General features: G+C 50.2%; 1 protein-coding gene across 4 annotated transcripts in view; it reads right to left on the bottom strand.

Annotated features, from left to right (window-relative positions):
- Positions 1–23,086, bottom strand: part of ABCC8 (ATP binding cassette subfamily C member 8) — a 74,911-nt gene extending 51,825 nt beyond the window's left edge. The window contains exons 1-7 of one of the 4 annotated variants that reach the window (XM_024558824.3): positions 22,880–23,086; positions 21,533–21,674; positions 16,575–16,696; positions 11,365–11,531; positions 9,528–9,770; positions 8,428–8,613; positions 981–1,145 (exon numbers count right to left, since the gene is read on the bottom strand). In XM_024558824.3, the coding sequence (XP_024414592.2) occupies positions 981–1,145; positions 8,428–8,613; positions 9,528–9,770; positions 11,365–11,531; positions 16,575–16,696; positions 21,533–21,674; positions 22,880–23,027 (1,173 nt within the window). In that variant the 5' untranslated portion in view covers positions 23,028–23,086. Of the gene's footprint in view, positions 1–980; positions 1,146–8,427; positions 8,617–9,527; positions 9,771–11,364; positions 11,532–16,574; positions 16,697–21,532; positions 21,675–22,879 lie in introns of all 4 variants that reach the window. The other 3 variants (XM_024558823.3, XM_024558825.4, XM_024558826.4) reach the window with 3 other exon arrangements.
- Between the last annotated feature and the right edge of the window lie 318 nt (positions 23,087–23,404).

Raw genomic sequence — 23,404 nt, 5'->3', positions numbered from 1 at the left:
TCTTTAGGTACGTCCAGGTAGCCAATTTGTCGCTAAGGGGATGGAAGAGAATACGTGCAATTCTGCCTTATACTTCTGAAAGAAGGCAGCAAGCATTCTCTCCTATTGTTCCATCTTTCTTCCTGACGGTTTCAATGTAGAGAGGACAGTGGCGATTTCAATGGTTGTCTGAAACCCGAAGATAAAAGCGATTCAGAGAAGGCTAGCAGGGCAACACTGGAACAAGAACCAACGTCTCCGATGATTGTGTAGCCATCATACCAGCCCTGACTGACTATGAAAAACAAACTTCTATCCTATGTGAAGCACTTTCATCCTGGGTCTCTTCATTCCAACCTCTGAACCAAAATTCTAATAAAAACACTGGGGCTTAGCCAACCCTGGTCCCCAGCTTGCCTAAAGGGACCCTGAGTCCTCCCTGACTTTGATCCTCCTTCCCACGGACCCTGAGAAGGAATCCACAGAAGGCAGCAGCAAGAAGCCAGACCCAAGGGACCTATCAGAGCAGATAAGTCTCTCTTATTATGACCCAAGATTTCAGATCGCCAGGAGATCTTAGAGGCTCTCTAATCCTGGTATGTCAAACACATTTCCTGCTTTGCACCCAAAGAAGACTGGTAGCCAAACTCTGGAATAGCACTAAAGGATCCTGGGGCTGCATTTGTATTCAGCAGGAAAGAGTGCTGCAATGGATTAGTGATCTCAGTCCCACTCAAGGCTGGAAAGCGCAGAGGCCCAAGGGCTAAGTGGCTGACATCAGGGGTCTAGTCCAAGGCAGAACCAGGGCTAGAACTGCTACATTCCCTAAGTCCAGCCCAAGGCACTTGCCACTATCCCACACTGAGCTGTCAATGCTGGTTGTTTCAAAACACCGTTAAAGGGCCCTAAAAAATAAATGCACAGCAGAATCATCCTTGTGTGTCCGTGAGGGCAAGTAACGTGGTTCTTACTATGAAGTGAAAAAATAATCATCCCAGTACCTGTATTGCTCCTCTCAAGTTAATTCCGGTTTCAATGGCGACATAGTAGGATGCTTGCAGAAACGTCCTTTGCAGTAGGAGGGCAAGGAAGAGAAGCACGGCTAAGACGTAGGCATTAGCGAGAAACTCTTGGGACGAGACAAAGTAAACCCCGAGGAACTGCGTCTGTTGGAAAGAGAAGTTCGGAGGTGACGGCCATTGTCAGCAGAAAGACTGCCATTAGCGCCTGCTACTGTGCAGAAGGGTCATTATTACAGGAGCCCCGCCCCCACCCCTATGCTCACAAAGCCTTGTGCAATTGTTTACGAGTGAAAGATCAGACTGATGAATTAAATACTTTTTTCATTATAGGGAGGGCTGCCTATACCCACTTCAACATCCTGCTTGGAAGAATAGAATGTGGCCCAGTTCTAACCTCAGGCCCACAAACGTGACTCAGCATTGTGGCCAGCAGGCCCAGGGGAGCTCCCTCTGGCTGGAACAAGAATAAATAGAGCGAATCACAGAGCAGCCCAAACCAGAACTGCTAGGACAAATCCCACGATGTGTGTTCTCGGCCACAAAAACGGAATCAGGGGAGGCCTTGTCCCACGCTCACCAACAGCCTGCTGTGCGATAATTTCTGGACAGAAGGACCAGGGAAAAATATGGCATGGCTGTGCTCCCAGGCGAGAGATGGGAACACATTGCCTCTAACAGACTGAAAAGATTTCAGACCCAAGGCCCCCAGCCTTGCAGGCTCCCAGGACCTCCTTTTAAATTTAAGGTTTGCTTGCTGCACCTCCAGGAAGATCTCAGATGATAAGCAGTGGGGGGAAAAAAAAAACAAACCCATTTTGACTTTGTTGCTAAAGATACCAGGGAACAGCAACCATCATGCCTGCTTCCAAATTCAGCATCAAGAGCTCCCGGGAAAACTTTGATCTTGGTTAAGTTCATTGCTCCCCAGCAGAGCCACATCAATATTTCCATGAAGATAGACCTCTCCCCTCCTGAGGCTCTGCCCTGAACTCTGCAAGCTATTTGGAAGGGTGTGGGAGCTGCTGTGGGGAAACTGTGCTGGGAACAAAGTGATGGGAAGGAGCCGAGGGCAGGTCCCTGACCACGGTCAGGATGAAAGGGGCAGGACTCTGAGTGGAGTCCTTTCCCTAGAGGCAGACATTCCTGGATCCTGGATCCACAACTTCATGAGCGAAAAGATACTGCCTTTTGGTTCAACAGGACTCTAAATCAGCCCTCGCTGCTCCATGGAGCTGGTCCTGCTCACAGTGGTTTCTCCCTTGCTCTGTGGGACAGGGGTCTGTTCATTTTGGGGACAGCAGGAAGCAGACACAGTGAGACCATTGAGGAATACATGCAGGACTCTTAGAGGAAGACCGACTGAGGTCTGAAGCCCCGTCTCTCTTTCTCATTTGTCAAAGTACCAGAGGGAGAAAGGAGAAGGTAGTGTGTGTGTGGGGGGGGAGCAGCAAAATAGACCTTGAAATTAGGCTGCAGAGTGGGATGGGGGTAAACTTAACCTTACAGGGAAGCAAGGGGCAGGGCACACTATCAGGTGCAGAACTCTATCCTCATAAAACCCGAATGAGAAGGGTAGCATCATTAAGCCACTTTTATACATGGGGAAATGGAGTTTCAGCACAGTTAAGAGGCTGGCCCCAGGTCATATGCTGTAAAGGAGAATGTGTGAACATGAATTTGTAGAGTGCCAAAAACACGACCCCAGACCTAATGCTTAGGGCGTCTAGCCTTTTGACTTTGAGTCTTTTACTGTCAGCTATAAGCTTGTGACTTGTGGGGGGGAGAAGCACGCCCACTTGGCTGGTTCTGAGTCAAAAATGAAGTCATGCAGGGAATTCTTCTGTTCTGCTGTTCTCTGCAGAGACCCAGTTCTGCAGAACAGAGTCGCTATTTTAAAGCAACAAAGCACATCATGGGAATTCATTCCAAAGGACATAATTTAATGTAAAGGAATGGCTGAATGTGCAAAAATGGCTATCTCTGGATGAGAGCGGGGGCGAGTGCAACAATCCCTGTGAGTGTCTAACCACAGGGAATGTCGGGTGTATGTGACGCGCAAGGGAACGCTATGCGCCCAAGAGCACTCGTCATGAAAGCTCTTGAGCAGCTCAGAAGGCCACACGTGTGCTGGGTCACAATGATCAGAAAATGCACGGCGTGGAGAATGAGGGCTGGAAAAATAAACGGACCCTAAGTGTCGGACAGGTAGGGGTAGTACTTGTTAAATGCACTCATCCGCACATCTGTATTCGTACATTTTTTTAAAACAAGGCAACAAATTCTCTTTCTGCAGTTGTGAAAGCAAAGCCTTTGCCCTTCCCCTGCAACACGTACACCCTAGGGTCGGAAACTGCCTTTCTTTGGATCAGGGATTTTGTGACCTGTTACAATACAAATGTTCCTGCAGGCATAAGTCACGATGTAGTTAATTGTTTCATCTCTCTTCAAAGAGACACTTAAAAAGGATGGCACTAGAACAGCAAAGTTTTGGTTAAGAAGTGGGTGCTAGATTAGCCAAAGAGGCCCTGGTGCTGCCCAAAGAAGGCAGGCCCTGGTGAAGTCCAGCGGGAGGAGGGTCCTGGGAGGCTGTGTGCCCTGAAGGCATCGCGGCAGCAGAGGGAAGGCCAAGGACCTATAACATCACATTTGGTGGAGGGTCAGATGCCCTAATCTCACATTGCACAGGCTCTCTGGGAAGAAACTGTGTTTGTTTCCAGAGATTTCCCCCAACAGTACTCAATAAATATTTTTAAGATTAAGCAATGCATAAGATCTGCAGCTCCCATCTAATTTCTATAGAAGTTATTACACATTTCCCCATTTTGTAGTTGAGCCAACGAAGGCTACAAAATGTAAGTAACTGATGAGCAGAAAGAGAGTTTGTGGCAGAGGTAAGACTAGAACCCTGGACTTGTGGCTCTACAGTATGACCCCCATTGCCCCTGCCTGGCCAGAGGTATGACTGAAAGGCCCACTTGCCTTGTTCTCTGCAGTTCAAAGGAGAGGGGTCGCTTGGGATCTTGCTTCTGATTTTGGAAGGACCCAAAAGGTGGACTGCCTATAGGTTCTAGCCCTGGGGGCTGTGGGTAAAAACAATGAGAGCTATCTTTGGCCTTGCATGTACCAACATACCCACCCTTCTGTCGCCAGCCATTTGACGTGGTGGTTTTGAGCCTGGCCTCTGAGGCAGCTGAGTCTGAATTAGAGTCCCGACTCATTGTATACTCGCCATGGGTCCTTAGGAAAGTTCCCAACTTCTCTGAGCCTCAGTTTCCTCATTTGCAAAACAGGGCCATTAAGGGTTTCTACTTTAGAACATCGTTGTGAGGATGCAATGTAGCAACACAGGTTAAAACAATTTAGGAAGTGTGAGCACTCAATACATGGTAACTTCTGTATTATTTGTTTTTTTTTAATTTAATCTTTATTATATTTTTCCCCTTATACCCCCTTGCCCAGAGCAATGACTACATTGTTGTCCGTGTCCTGCATTGTTTGTTGAAATCATTTCTCCTGGGCCTCCTGGCTGCCAGGCCTAGAGCTGGGAGCCGAGCACACGGAGGGCAGACGATGCAGCTTCTGTCTTAAGGGACTCAGGGTTAAGTCAAGGAAGAAGGCAAGGGGTGCCTTGGTGGTGCAAACATAGGATATTATGGAAGCACAGAGGAGAGGCATCTAATTCAACCAAAGGAAGGCTTCCTGGAGGAGGTGACATTTGAGCTGGGTCTTGGCAGCTGACAAGGAGTCAGTGAGGTGAATGAAGGAAGGCACACCAGGCTAGAGCAGAGGCATGGGCGCTGTCATGAAGAGACCCACCCACACACAGGTTTCGCAAAGTCACAGAAATGCATGTAAGGTCACAAAGTCACCCATAGCGATAGCCATAAATACGGGCATTCAAATGGGGTCACAGACACACATGGAAAAAGACATACCAACAGACACAGGGATATAAGAAAGGACACACAAACAGCACCCTGAGCGGTTCCCAGGAGGACTCATTCAGAAACAAGCACATACACATTCACAAACCTCCACGTTCTCCCATCGAGATTTAGAGACCGTTCAAAGCTTTGGCCCTTGGACTGTACCCAGACTGTTCCTCCTTTCTCTGTTCAGCTGACAGCCTAGGGCAGTGCTGGCAGCTTTCAGATGCCAGTAGTTCTTTTGAATCCAATTTCCTCACCCTCCAGCCAGATCAGTGGCATCCATGGCAGGTGACAGATTGTGGGTGGGGGTTGGGCAGGAGAGGGGTTGGAAAGAGGTATATAATGAGCCGTGCCCAGTCTGGGTCCCAGCTTTTCCTGGGGAATGGCAGTGGGGACAGAAGCATCAAAGGTTTGGCAGGCCATAAGGCACTTCCAGTAATTAAAGAAGAAATGAGAAATGTTTGTCCTTGCAGATGCCAAGGGCAGGGGGATTCTTGCCAACTGTGAGTGTCCTGGAAAAGGAAGAGAGGACAGGGTGGCCACGGAAGATGAAGTAACCAATGGTGCCCAGCTGTGCAGATGGCAGCAGGGTGGATACAGGATAAGCCGAAAGAAGGGCTTTCTCACTAAGGGGGTTGTTAAACGCTGCAACATGTAGCGGGACAGCTTCCCTCTCCGTGGATTCATAAGGACCAGAATAGCACCTGTCTCTCTGGGTTAGAGCTGCTGGGAGGCAGGGGGATGCACCAAGTGACCTCAATCAATGACCCCTTTCCCCCATTTTCTGAGCTCAGAAGCCCAAATGAAAATTAAGCCATATCGCAATCAACCGCACAATTGAGGATTCTTTGTTGCTGCCATTAGAGACTGTATTTACTTTCCACTCTCATTTCTGTGTCTTAGCTTGCTGATTGTATTTGGGCCACAGGGAACAAATATTAAACCTGATAAGGCCTGCTGCCGCTGAGGCAGGGCCATCGGTCTCAGGGATTTATGTGCTGACAAGTAGCTGGGACAAGAGCATTCCAGAGAGAAAGCAGGCAAGCCTGGCGTCTGTAAAGAGAAAAGGGAAGGTAAAGCTAGTGTCCTGAGGAACTAATATTCTAAGTGCTGCTCTCACCATCTCTTCGTCACTTCCTGTCTCCCAGCTCTCTCCTTAGGAGAATTCCACAAGATTTTGGGAAAACACAGGAAGAAGAAGACAAGTAGATGAGGGCTCTGGCCCGTGTCACTTCTTCCTAATATTAACAACTGGCTCTCTGTTGCTGCAAGATTGCCAATTCTGCAGACACCTATGGTCAGACTAAAGCTAGAAGGTGACACTCCTGTGGACAAGAGAAGCAATCCCTTCCCCTCTCCTTTTGGACCAAGTTTGTTCAGAGGCGCAAACGCCAGAGAAGGCCTCAAAAGTCATTGAAGTCTAAATAAGCCAAAAGAGTCCTCACGTTCCTAACACAATAAAAAATCTGCCTATCTTGGCCCAGCCAAAGCCCCTCTGAAAGACCCCTTCCTCCATGAAGCTGCTGAGTTAGTCACTCCTTCATCTACAGTTCCCTGTATCTACCTCCTACAGGTAGTCTTTAACACACAGTGTAAAAACATTTTACTTAGCTTTCTCTCTCCTCGGTTGAATCTTATAATCCTTGAGACCAGAGGTGCCAGCTTGGCAATAATATTTACAATAGTCGATTTGACATCATAGTTGTAAGCGCCCAGACTAGGGAGTACAAGAGACTGCTTCAAACCCTGACTCTGTCACGAGCTAGTTGAAAGGCCCTAAGGAAAGTTACTTAACCTCTCTGAGCTGCAAGTTACTCATCTGTAACACAGGGATAAAAATACCAACCTCATAAGTTGCATGTTATATGAATTATATCTCAATGACGCTGTCACAAAAAAACATCCTTACCCTACAGGGTCGCTTTGGGGATTGAAATAACACACGGGTAACTCCCGCACACAGCTGGGCATGTGGGGAGTGGCCAGTGAGTGGCTGTTATCACTGTTAATGGCCCCCATCATAACCACTGCTTCTGGATTCCCACAGCCTCAGCCAGGTCTGGCACGTAGTAGGGTTCAGTAAACATTTGCTGAATAAATTAGACAAATGGACTTGGAGTGTCTCATACTCCCGGCCAAAAGTGCTCAGCTGATTAATTATAGCTCAAGAAAAAATTAATATGGACCTCCTGAGAATTAAATGCTCTCTGCAGTTTGGGAGCCCAGGAGTTGAACAGCAGTGCATGAGGGAGCGCCATACATTATTAAGGTCCCTAATTAGTAATTCTCTGCATCATTTTTGGACTGTCTGTTTGTGGTTAAAGGGTTATAATGATGTTCTTTCTGGGAAGATAAAATGCCGAGTCTTATTAGAGGCGAAAAGTTCCATTTTGTGACCATCTAAACTGAAATGGCAAGAAAAAGAACAGATGAAAGAATTAAACACCCCACCCTCCCCCACCCCACAGTGAATGCTATTACTGCAAGCAGAGAAAATAACTCCCCAGAAAAACTCTCTGGCTCTTTTGTCCAACAAATTTCAGCTTGTAGCATCTTTAACGCTGGAAAGGCCAGTGGATGTCACCTAATGCAGCGATTTTCACCGCCGTGCCGCCGCGGGCACACCAGTGTGCCGTGGGAATGTTGAAAGCACGCACTACCTGACTATTTAGTCAGCGGCACTGACCCCTTTTCCCTTAGACTATCAAATAAGAAAATGACAGCAGCCAACACGACAATAGCCATCTGGTGTGAATGAATCAAAATTATACCTATGTTTTGGTCAAATCAGCAAAAAATATACTTTTGGGTGTGCCACAGAATTTTAGTAATTAGTTTATGTGTCTCATGAGGTGAAAAAGGTTGAAAATTGCTGATCGAGTCCAAGGAGTTTCACATATTTTTAAGACCTGGAACTCTCTTTTAGAAAGAAATTCAATGGGAAAGTCCAACCTATTAATAGAACTAGTGCAGCTTTGAATGAATTATGAAGCGGGGGAAGAAAACACCCCATGCATGGGAGTTTTCCATGCTCCCTTCCCTCAAAGCAGCCCCCCAGATGCCCCTGAGGAACCTTGAGTGCTATGGATACACGGAACTGAGGAGGACAGACCCTGAGAGGGACTTAGAGTGTATTACGATGACATGAACTAAAAGCCAACAAATCACCAAAGCTCTTCTGCTGAGTAAACAAATGCACTTCCTGCACCTTTCTGAATGACTAAATGATCAGGAGAGGTATTACGGTGGTGACAGTGTGGTGGGGAGAGCAGGGTGCCAGAAACCCTCTTGGAGCACAAGCTCACCTCCTGGCATTTCTGCTGACCTATGCGGAGCATCTTCTGGATGGGGAGATTGCCAAGTGAGGAGCAATACTGTGCATGTGTGAGGTGTCGCCCTGCTGCAGCCACAGCTCAAACACCTCTGCCCCTGGAACACTGTCATCCCCCAGTGAAAACCTTCCAAAGGGTGCCCCGCCCTACCCCTGGGCGGCCTACCTTGGGCTGGAAGACACGGTTCTCCTTCCCAAGATGGTCCACGATTCCAAAGATGCACAGGGGCCCAGCAAAGCCCAGCAGGTCGGCCAAGATGCGGAAAGTGCTGCTGAGGACCAGGCGTCTCCCAAAGGCATGGCAGAGTGCTCGCCAGATGGCCCGGGCACCCTGCGGGCTCTGCGTGTTCTTCTGCTGCCCAGAGAGACCCATGGCCAGGTTAGAGTGGCCGAGGGCCCGTTCACTGCAGGGCCCAGCATCCCAGGAAGCCCCTGGCCCCTGCCACCTGGGGAAGCCCAGTGGCCACGTGTGCTGCAAATAGGTGAACTCCAGGAATAAATCTCAGAGCCACCAAGTGCACAGTTCAGTGGGCCCTATCAATGCCAACATGGTCCAGATGGGGAAACTGAGGCCAGAATATTGATCAAGGTCACACAGCTGGTCAGGGACCACGTGACGAGCACAGCACTGTAATGAGCGAGTGGCATATGCCATACTCACTTGTTACCACCTGCCACCACGTCGGCCTTGGTGTTTTCCCACCGTGCTAAGGCTGAGGTAGCACAGGAGTGCTGAACTGGGAGTCAGGAGACTGGCTCTGTTACCTGCCAGCTGTGGGCTGGCTCTGGGGAGGTCATGACTTTCTCAGGGCCTCAGTTTCCTCCTCAGTGACATGGGGAGGTCTTTATCTGGCCCAACTCATAGAGTTATTGTAAAGATCAGGTCACAAAGGTCCTTGCTCTCCAAAACGGGTGAAAATTTCCACCTTCAATCACTGAGCTCCAGAAGAAAGAGCACAGGGCATATGGAATCCAGTGGGGTCACGTCCCTTCTCAGGGCCTCAGTTTCCCCACCTGGACAATGAGGATGTTAGACCAGATGACCTAAACCATAAGGGCCATCTCAGCTGTGACTGTCCTATGAATCTTTGGTCCTGGACTTGTCCCTGGCTCGCTGTGTGACTTAGGGGAAGCTTCTTCCCCTCCCTGGGCCTCACTTTCCCCTCCTTTCTCAGCAGAGTTTTGACCTGATGCTTTCTGAGGCTCCCGTCTGTGACTCTAAACCAGAGGGCAGGGAACAGATGCTGTGGCCACACCCCCACTGACCTCCTGGACATCGAAGGCCTCACGCAGCCGCCGGTAGTTGGTCAGAGCCCTCATGGCGATGGGCAGCTTCCCGATAACTCGGAGATCAATGGGCTTCTTGTGGGCAGTCTTGATGAAGGCATTCATCCACCAGTAGGTGCCTTTGGACAGCAGGTTCACAAAGGGCTGCAGGAAGCGCACCCCCAGGTCCTGTAGGTCCTCTGGGGGCTTTACTTCCTTGGGCGTCTTGAAGAAGATGTATCTCTGTGGGGCACACAGGTCACTGGAGACGGGCAAGTGCGGTTTCTCACCATTCTCCAGTTTGTCCCAGCAGCAAAGATCTGGGATTTTGACATCCCACCCTTGATCTCTAATAGATGGGGCCGTTGTTTGCCTATCTCCCGGAAAAGGATCGCCCAACCCTCTTGGCCACGAACACCAGGGCTTCCTGACTCTTCATTGAGGCCTACTCTGAATCCCCTGGGCTGGGTTGGGTTGGGCTCAAGTTAGATTGGGGAGGAGCAGAGATCTCCCATATGTCGTCTTCTCCACAAATCTCAGGATACCACCATGGAGGGTTTCCAGAACGTGGAGCCATGCAGACCTGGGTTCGAATCCTGCCTCCTCCACTTACTAGCTTTTTGGACAAATCTTATTAAAATGTTTCTTCATCTAAAAAGGGGGTGGTACTTTCATCACGGGGCTGCTGTGAAGGTTGTTGAGGCAGGGAATGTAGAAAACTTTTGTACTCTGCAAATTAAGTAAAAGCAGAGGAGTCAGAGAAATGCAAATTAAAGTGAAATTTCATACGCATCAGACTGGTCCAAATTAGAAATGGCTCTAAGCCCCACTGCTGGGTGGAGGAAGGGAAAGGGCTTTCTTATTCTTTGCTGGTAGATTGCAGCTTGTCTGGAAGGTGATCTGCAACATTAATTAAAATCGAAAACTCACAGAGAGTTTGACCCAGCAACTCCACTCCTTGGACTCTCTCCCATGGAAATAAAAGCAGCAATACATAAAGATATAGTAAGTGTGTTTAATACACCATTATTTGAGGAGGCAAAATCTTGGCAACCAAGTGAATGCCATTGATAGGTTAATGGCTAATAAATTATGGCTCAGCCACATGATGAAATACTATGCAGCTATTTAAAAACCAAATCAGCCATACGATGCTTGGGGGGAGTCCTCAGAGCTATCTGTTGGAGGAGAAAAGCAAGATGCAGAAAACTGTAATATGGTCCCATCTTTATAAAATAAATACCGAGAGGAAAAAACTGTGTGCATATATGTTGATGAAAAAACCCTGAATAGATAGAAATTTATGGTATTATAGTAATAATAGAAACAAAGAATGGGAGGAGGCATACCAGGTTGTTAATCTGGGTCACCTGGGGAGGGACAGGTGTAGGGGAGGGGATGAATCTTAGAGAGGAAAAGGGGGCAAGCAAAAGGCATGTATGAAGCCTCATTTACTCATTCATGTACATGCGTGACAACATGAACGCACTAAAATAAGAACAAATATTCCTCCCACCCCCAAAAATCAAACTTGGAGAAGCCAGTACCTGAAGTTTTGATTTCCTCTCTGTGGGATCAAGCCCAGGATCCTATGACCTTGCTAACACAGCCTACACCTTCTCTCCCTCTGGGCAGCTGGGCCAGGTGGAATGTTGCTCCCCAAACTTCTCCCACTGGCCTCAACTCCCCTTTCTGAGGAAGGCATAACAGGCTGACTTCTTCTAGGAGTTGGCAAAGGAGCAGGATGGGGCAGGACACTGTCAGAAGCCCCACCCTAGCCCAGGTGAGTCCTCGGCGGGGTGGCAGGTGTGTGGTAACCCAGGCGAGGCCCGCTTACCCTCACCCTGATGACGTTGACCTCCACGAGCAGCAGCATCCCGTAGAGGACGACCAGCAGCCCCGTAAGGCAGAACCGCAGCTGCGAGAAGCCGATGTTGTGGTCATAGAACTTGACAAACTTGATGGTCTTGGTGATGAAGGCCAGGGTCCAGTAGATGAGCAGGGCTGCGGAGGAGAGCAGACAGCATGGAGGGGGTGTGTGCACGCCCTCATGTGTGTGCAAGTGTGTCAGGGGGGTGCGTGTGAACAAGCACGTGTTACAGAGGCGAGTGTGCACACTTCTGAATAAAGGGACGTGCATGTGTAAATATATAAGCGTGTGATTTTGAGATGATGTATGTACTTTAAAACATTAACAATAGGCATGTTCAAAAACAATAATCTCAGAAGTCTAGCTGGTCTTTTTATTTTTTATTTATTTATTTTAAAGATTTTATTTATTTATTTTAGAGAGGGGAAGGGAGGGAGAGAAACATTGATATGTGGTTGCCTCTTACACACCCCTCACTGGGGACATGGCCTGCAACCCAGGCATGTGCCCTAGACCGGGAATTGAACCAGTGACTCCCTGATTTGCATGTTGGCACTCAATCCACTGAGCCACACCGGCCAGGGCAAGCTGGTCTTTTTAAATAGTAAGAAGAAAAATAGGAAAATTATTTCTTTAACTAAGTTGTGGGTGCCATGCCAAGGAAGCACTTTAAACATACAGTCTCATTTATTCCTTACAATAATCTCATGACAGAAACTGTGTCAGACCCCTCATTTTAAACAAAGGAGCCGAGGCTCAGAAAGATCAGGGAATTGGTCCAAGGTCACGGAGTCATTAAGTGTCAGGGCTGCCTATAGGCTCCACCCTATACTGTTTTCCCTGTGGAATTTCCAAGCCGAGAAGATCTTAACAGTCCTTCATTCCAGCCCTTTCATTTTTCATATGAGGAAACTGAGGCCCAGAGGGAGGAGATGATCTGCCCAAACTCACTGCAAGCTAGTAACAGAGAGAGGGTGAGGGTGTAGGTCCCTGGCGCTCTAGTCCAGAGCCCACTACCGCGTGATGCCTCTCATTAGGGAGTCTGGGAGAGTGGGGGATACAAAAAGTGAGTCACAGACCTGGGAGGCAGTGCGTACAGGCATTAGAGCCGCGTGTTCTAATTAGAATGGGTACTCTTTGGACATCAGCTGTTATAACATTGTTATTATCTCTAGATTACAGACCTGGGGCCATAAACATCAGACGCTATCAGTGGATTCTATTCTCTTAATTCCCACCACTTCCACCCACCAATAAACCACTGTCAGCAACCACAACAAAAAAAGCCCAGGGAGCTCCTTCCGCCTCACTTCCTAGAGCCATCTGCAGATAAAGCCAATCTAAATCCCCTAGAGCTCCTCTCTAGAGGAACCACATGGAGGGAAGGAGACCTTCACCCTGCCCTCCATCCCTAGGTGGGCCTGGACATGAATGCCAGGGCATCTTTTGGAAACAAAAGCCGGGGCCTGCCCCCAGCCTAGTTCTGGGCTGGGTGTTAGGTTGAGACACTGAAATTGCCTGGGGAGGGGCAGATGCCCTCTGCCTCAGGTCCCAAGGCAAGAGCATTAGGACAGAAGGCAGAAGCATCCTAAGGATATTTCAGCTCAGTCTGGTCTCCAGGTCACAAGAAATCCCATAGCTGGAGGCCATCTCCCTGATTCCACACTTACACTCCCCCAGACAGACTCTGTCCCAGGCACAGAACCTCATTCACCCTTAGTGATGGTCACCTACTGGAGCCAAGACTCAACCATATGCCTCACACTGGTCTTGTCTCTAATACTTAACATGGTCCGATTTGATCTTCATAACAACCCTATAACTGAGTCAGAGACTTACTATTCCTGTCCAGGTGGGAAAATGAGGCTCAGAGAGCCTAAGTGTCTTGTCCAGGATCACACAGGGAGTTAGTGGTAGACCCAGAACTAAGCCTAGGAGTTATTTCCACAGTCCCATGCTACAGCGCTAAGCCTCTGTCTGTTGCCAGATGCAGCAGCATCCAGCAAAAGCTTGGTGCTTGGCAGAGAAAAGGGGAGATGGAAAAGGCAGTGTAACGCAGGGGCTGCTGGGAGGTTTAAGCTCAGAATGCCAGTTTCTCCTGCTTCTTTCCTCCCTTTCCTCTCCTTCAGCCCCACATTCCACCCATTACCAAGCTCTGTCAATTTTACCCCCCAAATATCTCAAATACATTTATTTCTTTCCAGCGAGGTGCCCATCTGAGTCTGGGCCATCCTCATGTCTACCCTGGACCCCCCGAGAACCTTCTCATGCTTCCCCGCTCTCTCTCCTCCAACCTAGCCTCCACAAAGCAATACATGCCAAATATGGTCTCAATGCACCTGTGTTAGCAGCAGCACTATTCACAATAGGCAAAGGTGGGAGCAACCCAAGTGTCCATCAGATGAATGGATAAGCCAAATGTGATACATACAATGGAGTATCAGTCAGCCTTAAAAAGGAAGAACATTCTGTCGCCTGCCACAGCAGGGGTGAGCTTGGAGGATGTTATGCTAAATGAAACGAGCCAGCCACTAAAGAACAAAACAGCGTATGATTCCAGGCATATGAGGTGCCTAGAGTAGTCAGGGTCATAGAGACAGAAAGAACCATGTTTGTGAGGGTTTGGGGGTAGAGGGAAATGGAGCTGTTGTTTAATGGTTGGCTACAGGGTTTCAGTTTGGGCAGATGAAAACATTTGGTGATGGATGGTGATAACTGTTATACAACAATCTAAATATACTTAATTCCACTGAGCTGTACACTTTAAAGTGGTTAAAACAGGTAGATTTCATGTCACGTATAGGTTACATCTGCCCCCCTCCCCTTCTGCCTCAATCCTCCACGGTTTCCCATTGCCTTTGGGGTGAAGGCAAATGCCTGTGGTGTGGCCTTCCAGGCCCTGTCTAGTGCCTGGACTACCGCCACTCCAGTCTTCCGAATGCAGCTCCCTTCTGCTCTGCACTCTAGCCACTGTTTTTCTTCCAGGTTTCCTAACGCTTCAGCCCCAGGACCTTTGCATATACTATTTCTTCTCCCAAAGCACTCCCTTCTACTTCTAGTTAGTTCCTACCTATCCTTCATTCTTCAGCTCAGACATGACTTTCTCATGGAACATTTCCTGGATCTCACCTGGGGCCCCAGCATCAAGGTTACTATGTGGGACAATGTAAGCTGCAGTGTGGTTCACCTTTCTGTGGGACTCGAGACCTGTGAGCAGAGAGTAGCCTCCTCAGAGGGCCGGCTATTTCCCCAATTCCCATTACCCTCTATCATCTCCATTTTTCCCTGTTCTAGAATTTCTGGCTCTGGGGAGAGCAAAACTCTAACAAAGGGGAATGAAGGGAGTTAGTCCTTGTTCCTTGGAGAAGGACAGGGCTGTTGATGGGTGGTAACTTGCACTTTAAGGAGAAAATGTTATGTGCTTCCTGGAGATTGAGAAAATGCACTCCCCAGATGCCCAGACGTGGTGTTTCCAGGGGCACCAGTCAGCCAGGCCCTGGTGCTTAATGAGGGATTCTCTGTGCATGCGAAGCTGCTTCAGAACCTGGAGCAGCGAGCTCTCTGAAGCCTATTTAACTTCTCTCCACCTGCTTCCCCCTAGTCCTCCAACCATACTCACTTGGGGCCCCTGGGGTTGGGGGTCACCTGGATGATTGACGGATCTCAGCTTACATGGGAATGTATCCCCGTGCTTAGCCTGGGAAACACTATCTGCCCACTCATGACTCTGTGCTATCTCTGGCTTAATACAGAGAGTTCCACACTGCACATGTCAGTTAGATGCTGTGACTCCTAAAAACCACAGTCTGACTTCATGACACACAGTCTGACCACAGCCTAACAGCCAGATGGACAGCTGGGTGTTAGACATGTAGACTGAGCCCAAACCCGGAGGCAGACCTGTGTATTTACACCTCTGGCCCAACGCGTAGCCTAAGGACCCTTCCACATGTAGTCTCAGAAGCAGTTAAGAGCCTGCTGGGGTGCCAGACGCCCAGCACCCTGCTGGGCAGGCTAGTGGGAATCACAAAACCTGAGCCTCTTTTTCCTGATCTGTAAGGGAAGTAATACTGGTGCTTACTGCACAGCATGGTTGTCAGGACGAAATGAGTTAGTGTGTGTAAAATGCTTCGGTCAGTGTCTGACACATAGTCAGTGCTAGATGGGTGCCCACTGTTAGTATTTTTAACCTCTAAATTTTGGTGTCCACGTCTGCCAAATGGAGGTAGCAATAGTGTCAATAGGGAGGGTGCGGGGATTAGGTGAGATACTGCGTGTAAGAAGCTTAGCACTGAACCTGGCACGCAGTACCTGCCCAATAAATGTGAACAGTTACCACTTTTCTTTCGGCCCGAGACCCCAGCCACACGGTGCCAGAGCCCTAAGACGGCACTCCTTCCTGACCCTCTTTAAATGTTGCAGCAAAACGCAGGTTCAGGTCCTGCGGCCTTTCTATTCTCTCTCCAGGCGACCTCCTCCAGGCTCAAGTTTTAGATGCTACCTACAAGCCTGCGACTGCTGAATGTATACCTCCAGCCCTGACCTCCCCGTCTCTCTAACCCTGACTCATTTATCTAATTGCCTATTTGACACTTGAGCTGGCATCTCAGAGACATCTTAAGCTCAACACGCAGAGAGAAAAACTGCTCCCTCTCCACCCCAATTCCTGCTCCTTTACCGTGTTTGCCTAGGCACTCGGACCCAAAGCCCAGGAGACGTCCTTGCTCCTCCCCTCGCCCTTGACCTCATCTCCTACCATTCTGCCCCTTTTTCATTTGATTTACCCATACTGGTCCTTTGCCAAGTTCGTTCCTATCAGGAGGCCTTTGCACTTGCTGTTCCATCTGCATGGAACACCCTTCCCCCAAATATCTGCAAGCTCGCTCTGGTCCGAAGCCTTCTCGGTACAAATGGCAGCATTGCCATCACTCTCTACCACTTACCCAGACTTATTTTCTTCATAGCATCGTCACTACTTGTTTGTGCGTTTATTTACTGTCTTTGCCTGTCTGTAAGCTCCACAATGGCAGGATTTTGTTTCTTCCTTCTCCACTTCTGAGCCTCTAGCACTTAGAAGAGGGCCTGGCATGTAGGAAGTCCTCAGGCAATATTGCCTGAAGGCACGTAACCTACCCCCCCCCCCCCCCGCCGCCCCCCAGCCCCTTTACCCCCCCTACCTATTAGCAGCTTTGGGAAGTTGGAGGTCTCGATGTTGTGATAGTAGACCACAGAGGTGACGGCAGCCATGAACGCCATCCCCGCCGGCATGTACAGGTGAAGATGGCGGGATTCAGTCACCCTGAGATGGGCGCAAGAGACAGAGAGACAGACAGACAGACAGACAGGGTGTGGATACGCTGAATATACCAGTAGAGCAGCCCAGGCCCTGTTTAGGGCCCAGCACGCAGTGGGGCCTCCGGGACACAAGCACAGCCCCACACCATGTGCGGGCAGCTCTGCCCAGCCCATACCCCGTATGTGCCTGTTAACTAAGGGGCCCAGGAGGCCACACAGAGCTGCTACGAAGGCTTGGTGTTCAGGCTTCGGAATTCACGGCCTTCTTTCCCTGGGTCTGTGCCCACAGAACCTGGCGTAGGGAAGCCAGCAGCCGCAGTGGCAAAGCCTCTGGCCTGGAACCACTTTTCTGGGAGTGAGCACAGCTGGGTCTCTGTCCTTAGGGTCCTCTGGGCGGTGCAGGGGCCTGGGCACCACCGCTCTTTTAGTGACAGCCCCATTTAACATGGACAGCGAAGTCAGCACTGGCTCTCCTCCCCAGGTGGTGTAATAATAACGCTGAGAGTCAATATTTAGTGAGCATCCACCATGTACCTGGCACTGTCCTAAGCGCTTTATGTATGTTAACTCACTTTATCTTCATAAAATTCCAGGAAGTCAGTACTCTTCGTCTCCTCATTTTACGGTTGAGGAAACTGAGGCATTAAGTAACAAGCCGAAGGTCACTGTTTTTGTTTCCTCCCTTGGGCTGGGAGTGGAAGAAGTCAATGCCAGCTCATGCCCTCCCCACTGTGACTCACAGAGGCCTCAGTGGGTGGGTTCTGGTCTGGGGATAAGACCCGTAGGGAGTCAGACTCTCTCCCAGATCTCAGGCTTCCGCATGACTGGTAAGGAGGCTCACCTACTTGGTCCTCATCACGCCCTTCCAAGGCTCCCTCCTATAGATGGCAAAACCCACAGCCAGCACTGAAGGTTCAGTGATGTGGCCTCAAACCATTTTTCTAGCATTGCCCAGACTGCTCTTCCTCCTGAAGCCACGTTGGGATCCTCTCCATTGTCAGAGGCCTCGTCTAGGTGCTGTTCTCACCTGCCCTGCTCTTTCTATACAGTATGCCAAGGGTCCCTGCCCTCAATAAGCTGACAGTGGGGACCTGGACCGCCAAGCTCGGGGCTGACTGACTAGACAGTCTAGAGAAATGATACTGCAGATGAACAGAAGGCTGAGAGCACAAAGGGGCTGGTGAGCAACCAAGGAAAGCTTCACAGAGGAGGTGGCACCAGGCTGGACTTTGAAAGATGAATAAGAGTTCAATAGAGATGAAGCAGGGAACACGAGGAGAGCCATGTTGGAACCCCAAGTGGTCTGGTGGGACTAAGGAATAGGTATAGGGCAGGGTGAGCTGTTCATTGAACAGCATGCTCCTCTCCTTCCATAACAAAAGAAACACACCTTTGCTCCAACAGCCATGCACCCAGCCCCAAGGAATGGATGGTGATTGGTTCAAGCTGCCAAGCAATTCCATACCCCTTTGCCAGCAATTGGTCTAAGGGTGGTTATATCATCCAATTCCAGCCAATGAGATGTAAAGGAAAGTCTGCAGAGGACATCTGCATAAGGAAGAGGCACATGGGCAAGCATGACCCCTTTGCCCTTGCCCGAGCGATGCCCGCAGCTGGGCAGCTGTTTTGTGACCGTGAGGGAAGATACAGCTGGTGTAGACACACAGAGGATGGTGTAGAAAGATGAGTCCCTGATGCCATCACTAAGCCACCACACCAACTAAAAAAACGACCTCTAGATTTCATGTTAAGTGAGACTGTAAATGTCAATATTCTTTAACCTTTGATTAATGGGTATTTTCAGCAAAATACTGATATAGGAGGACCAAGCAAATCAGTCACTAGTGAGGCAATTGGGAACAAGCAACACTCTGCCCTGGGGTCTTCAGAACTCTTGCCCCTGTACTCCTTGAAATAATTCCCAAAAACCCTATACTCGCTCACGCACTTTGAAAATGACATCTAAAATGTTACAACGTTAAGTTTAAATAAGTTATTTTTGGCAATAGAAGGCAGAAATGATAAACATTTTATAAGATGAAATAACATGAGGAATAGCCATAACTGAAATGAATATTTCAACCTCAATGAGATATCACCTTATACCTGTCGGAATGGCTACCATCAATAAATCAACACCCAAGCGCTGGCGAGGATGTGGAGAAAAGGGAACCCTAGTGCACTGTTGGTGGGATTGCAGTCTGGTCCAGCCATTGGGGAAAACAGTATGGAGTTTCCTCAAAAAACTAAAAATGAAACTGCCTTACAACCCAAGTGATTCCACTTCTGGATATTTAGCCAAAGAAAACCAACACACCAATTCAAAAGAATCTTGAATTCTTTTGAATATGTTTATAGCAGTGCTATTTACAATAGCACTGGAAACAAAAAAAGTTGTGGTACATTTACACAATGGAATATTATGCAGCAGTAAAAAAGAAGAAACTTTCATTTTGCAACAGCATGGATGGACCTGGAGAAAATTATGCTAAGTGAATTAAGCCAGTCAGTGAAAGACAAATACCACATGATTTCACTTGTATGTGGAATCTAGTGAACAAGATAAACTAATGAACAAAATAGTAACAGAAGCTTAGCTACATAACACAGACTGACAGCTGCCGGAAAAGAGGAGGGTGGGGAGAGACTGGATGAAAGATGGTGAAGGGATTAACCAAAGAACATTTGTGCACGGCCAACAATGTGGGGATTAGCTCGGGAGGGGAGGGGGCACTGTGTGGAAGTGGGGGAAAGGGAGAAAAAGCAGGAACAAGTGTAACAGCATAAACAATAAAAATATAATTAAAAAAGAAAGAAATATTTCATGGCGTGACTTCATAAAATTGGTTTCAGCTGCTTTACGACACTGAATTAGGTAAGAAATTAGGTAAAATTTTTTATATATGGGCTTTATGCAGTGAATGGTGGTCTGGGAAAACATTCTACTTATGTTTTTAAAAAGTGTTTCCTCATTGATCTATATTGCTCTGGATGTTCTGAACTCAGAGTATCATACCCAGAAATAATACTCAAAGGAAGACAGGAAGCCCTGAAGGTAAAGGATGGCTTGATTAGTCACTAAGTGAGGCTTACCCTAAATTAAAGTCAAATTTGAAGACGACTGCTTTAGCCAGCCCCACTCCCACCTGCCCCCTACACTTCCAGGCAGATCTGCACACCCAGGCCAGGGTCTGTGATTTCCTCCTGTCTGCTGCTTTTGGATGTCCCTCCCTCACACTTGCTTGTCTGGGGGTTTGAGACCACAGATGGAAGCCAGCAAAGACCAGCAAGTGCCCAGTTCAGGAGCTGACCTGGCTGCAGGGAAGAAGGTGGCCATTTGCACTGAGCCGGAGAGGTTTGGGATTCAGGTGCAGCCCACACAGGAGCGGCTGCTGGAGAGCCGTAGGAAGAAGCTCTCAACCTGAGTGCTTCCCGTCTCCCACATTCTGGGGCTATGCTACCTGCCCAGGGCTCTGCCACTCCTTGCTTGGTACCCTGTTTGTACTCTGCTGTCATCCTCTATGGCCCTGTGAAACAAGCAAGGCAGCGATTATGATGCTCATTTCACAGGTAGAGAAAGAGAGGCCGGGTGGCTTGTCCCAAGTCCCACAGCTGGTATGTACACAGCGGAAGGGCTAGCAAAAGACCCAGGCCTACCTTCTCCTTAGGCAGAGTGTCTTCCTCTCTGTCACATGCTAATTATAACCCAGTGAATATTTCTGGCCTAAAGGCTCACAAGGCATCCCTCCCCTATCTAGCATTCGTGTGCTTTGAAAGGGGTGTTAGAGACTCGTCACCTGCTAGCTGTGTGGCAGTATGCCTTCTGGTCTTCTTGCAGAGCTGAGGACTTGGATAATCAGGAGCCCCAAGACAAGCAGTTATCAGAGAGATCACCACTGAAGCCAGGATGCAGGGGCATTGCAGGTGGGAAAGTGAGGGAGCGTGTGGGGAGGTGGGGGATCCCATCCCCACGCCACCCAGCTGCAGGAGCCAGGGCTGGCAGGAGTGGGTCTGGGCATAGATTCAAGCTCAGAGGGGCTGGACCTCAGATGTTTAAGCCAAATGCCCCCACTCTTCGCCACCACCTCCCCCGGGCAGTCGTCGTGTCTTTCTGACTCTCCCACTCTTCCTTAGTGACAAGGCTGCTGCACCTCCTCCTCTTCTGCACCCCCAACTGCTGACACACCATTTCCAGCTTCTCACCCTGACTACTGCAATCACCTCCGAAGTGCTATTTCTACCTCCAGGCTCTCCCTGACTCCAGACCTGCCCTGGACACCCCGGAGGGTTCTCACCTAAAAGTGCTGCACTGACATACTCATCCTCCATGGCTCCCCCACTCACGTGCTGTGTTCCATGCTTCAGCCCCATGCACTACTCACACCCCACCCGCTTTCCCAGGTGCTGCCTTTGTTCCCACAGGCAGGGAGAGACTGTGAGGACACTGGATGCCAGCCAGGCTGAGGGCTTGGGGACTCATACAATTGGAAACTAAGGAAATATCTTAAGCAAGAGTAATTTTTTCCCCCAAGAAGGTAACTCCAGCAGCTTGTAGAAGAGGCTGGGCATCTTCCATAAGAGTTGGGATGCTCTAATAGGCTCTCGGGTATTGCACTGGGTTGTGGCATGCAGATCTGAGTTCCCTCCCCCTGCTGCACTGAGCGTGGGGCCTGGGTCTCACTTGTGCCTGCACAGAGTCTGGCACACAGGAGATGTTGGGTAACCAGATGCTGAATTTATCAGCAAATGATACTGGCTCATAGGAAGCAGGTGAGCTGGGGGCTTCCTGAGCCTTTCGGGGAACAGATCCATTCTCCGGAGTTCTCAGAGAGTCACTCACCCGTCAGACAGGATGCCTTCCGCGATCTCACACACCAAGACGAAGAGCAGCATGAAGGTCAGGATCCAGCGCAGGTTGTGCCCAGGGAAGTGCAGCCATGTGCTGTGGTGGATGTGCACCTTGGAGCTCTGGCTGCCCCACCCTGCAAGGAGAGAGGGAGAGGTGGAACGCCTGGTGAACAGGGAGGAGGGTGCATGAACCCCAGGACGGCGCTTAGGCTTTGGGTCCACAGGGGTGGGGGGTGGCAGGGGGGGGGGAGAGCACACCCCTTTGTACACCTGTGCATGAGAATGCCGGTGTCTGGTACACACAAACTAAGCGTCCAGGCATGAAGCCTGGACCTGCCCAGGCCCACCTGTGCAGGAACCCCTTTTATATGCTGCTCTCTTGTGTGACAAGTCATTATGTAAATAAGCCACTTGGTTGAGAACAGAAGTGTAAATGCTGGTATAACTTTGATACACATATGAGCATGTGTTTTTGTCAACAACTAGCAAGTCTTTGCTTCTGTAGCATCCTGCTCTTTTTAACTTTGTGACAATATTTTCTTCCTTCCCTTAGAGTGAATTAACACCTTTTGGGGAGACAGGGGGACACCCTGTGAGTTGACAAACCTAGCCAGCTTGCGAAATTCAAGGTCTTGAAGAGAGATGACGGGGACCCTGTGAAGAGGCACGCATGCTTGTCCGGGCAGTGGCACCCAACTTCGCAGAGAGCTTTCAAGCAGGGGCGCTGGGGGCCTCTGGTGTCCAAAGTCAGGGGCTGCTCGGCACGGAGCCTGAGAAGTTGCGCTACGGAGACGCGCCCAGGTGGGGTGGCAGGGAAGCGGATCCAAGTCGCTAGCTCGCGCCCCTCCTCGCCCAGGCCCAGTGGGACCCTGGGACTGTCAGAGACTGCACAAGGGCTTACAGGGCCTCCATCCCCGCCTCTGAGACGCAGGCTGCACTCCTGGGCCCAGCTGCGGCTGACAGGGAGGGTGCCTGGGGGGAGGGGTGACCTGGCTCCCCACAGGGCACCCCTGAGGTTGCAGCCGGAGGTCCTCCGGACCTTTTCAGTGCGTACAGAAACCTCTGCTTTCCTGTTTCTCCTTCCCAACTCCAGCCCTGAGGTGGGAGAACTTGGGGTTCCCCTGGATCAGGAGCGTCCTCCGTGTTTAATGCAGGCTCGGGGGCAGCCCGAGAGTGAGGGGATGTGCGAGCGCAAAGATCGTGGGCTAGTACACAGAGCAGGGGACCCCGGGAGGGGGGCGAACGGCGGTCGCGGGGCCGGAAGGGGACACCGAGCGGTGCTGCGAGCAGCGTCTGGTCCTCCTCCCTCCCCTCCTCCGATGCCCAGGCGCGCGCTCACCGATGAAGAGGATGGGGAAGGTGATGAAGAGCAGGAAGACGTGCGGCACCACGTTGAGCGCGTCCACGAAGCAGCCGTTGTTGAGGACGCCCTGGTCCACCCGGTAGGCGGCCGAGTGGTTCTCGCTGCCGCAGAAGGCCAGGGGCATGGCGGCGCGGGGAGGGCGCGGACTCGGCTGCGGCTGGCTCCACGCGCCTCCGCGCCTCTGCCCGGGCCGCTCAGCTGCCCGGCCCTGCCGTCAGGCTCCCGCCCCCCACCCCCGCGGGCCCCGCCCCGCCCCGCAGGCTCTCCCGCTCCCCGCAATCTCGACCTACTCCACTACCTGCGGGGCCCGGGGTTGGGGAGGCGGGGAGCCGGACCGGCAGGGCCACGCTTGGCCCGCGTTCCAGCTGTGGCGGCTCGTGCGCCCGAGTGTGCTGGGGACGCCATGTGAGCTCCCCGCTGCACGCGTGCTTTTGGAAAGGGGGGGAAGGCAGGCCAGGTGGGTGGGCATGCTCAGGTCTGGGTGGAAGAGAGACGGGGTGC

This window comes from Desmodus rotundus, chromosome 5 (assembly GCF_022682495.2).
Source record: "Desmodus rotundus isolate HL8 chromosome 5, HLdesRot8A.1, whole genome shotgun sequence".
NCBI classification, from domain to species: Eukaryota; Metazoa; Chordata; class Mammalia; order Chiroptera; family Phyllostomidae; genus Desmodus; species Desmodus rotundus.
This window is presented reverse-complemented; position numbering and strand designations above follow the sequence as displayed.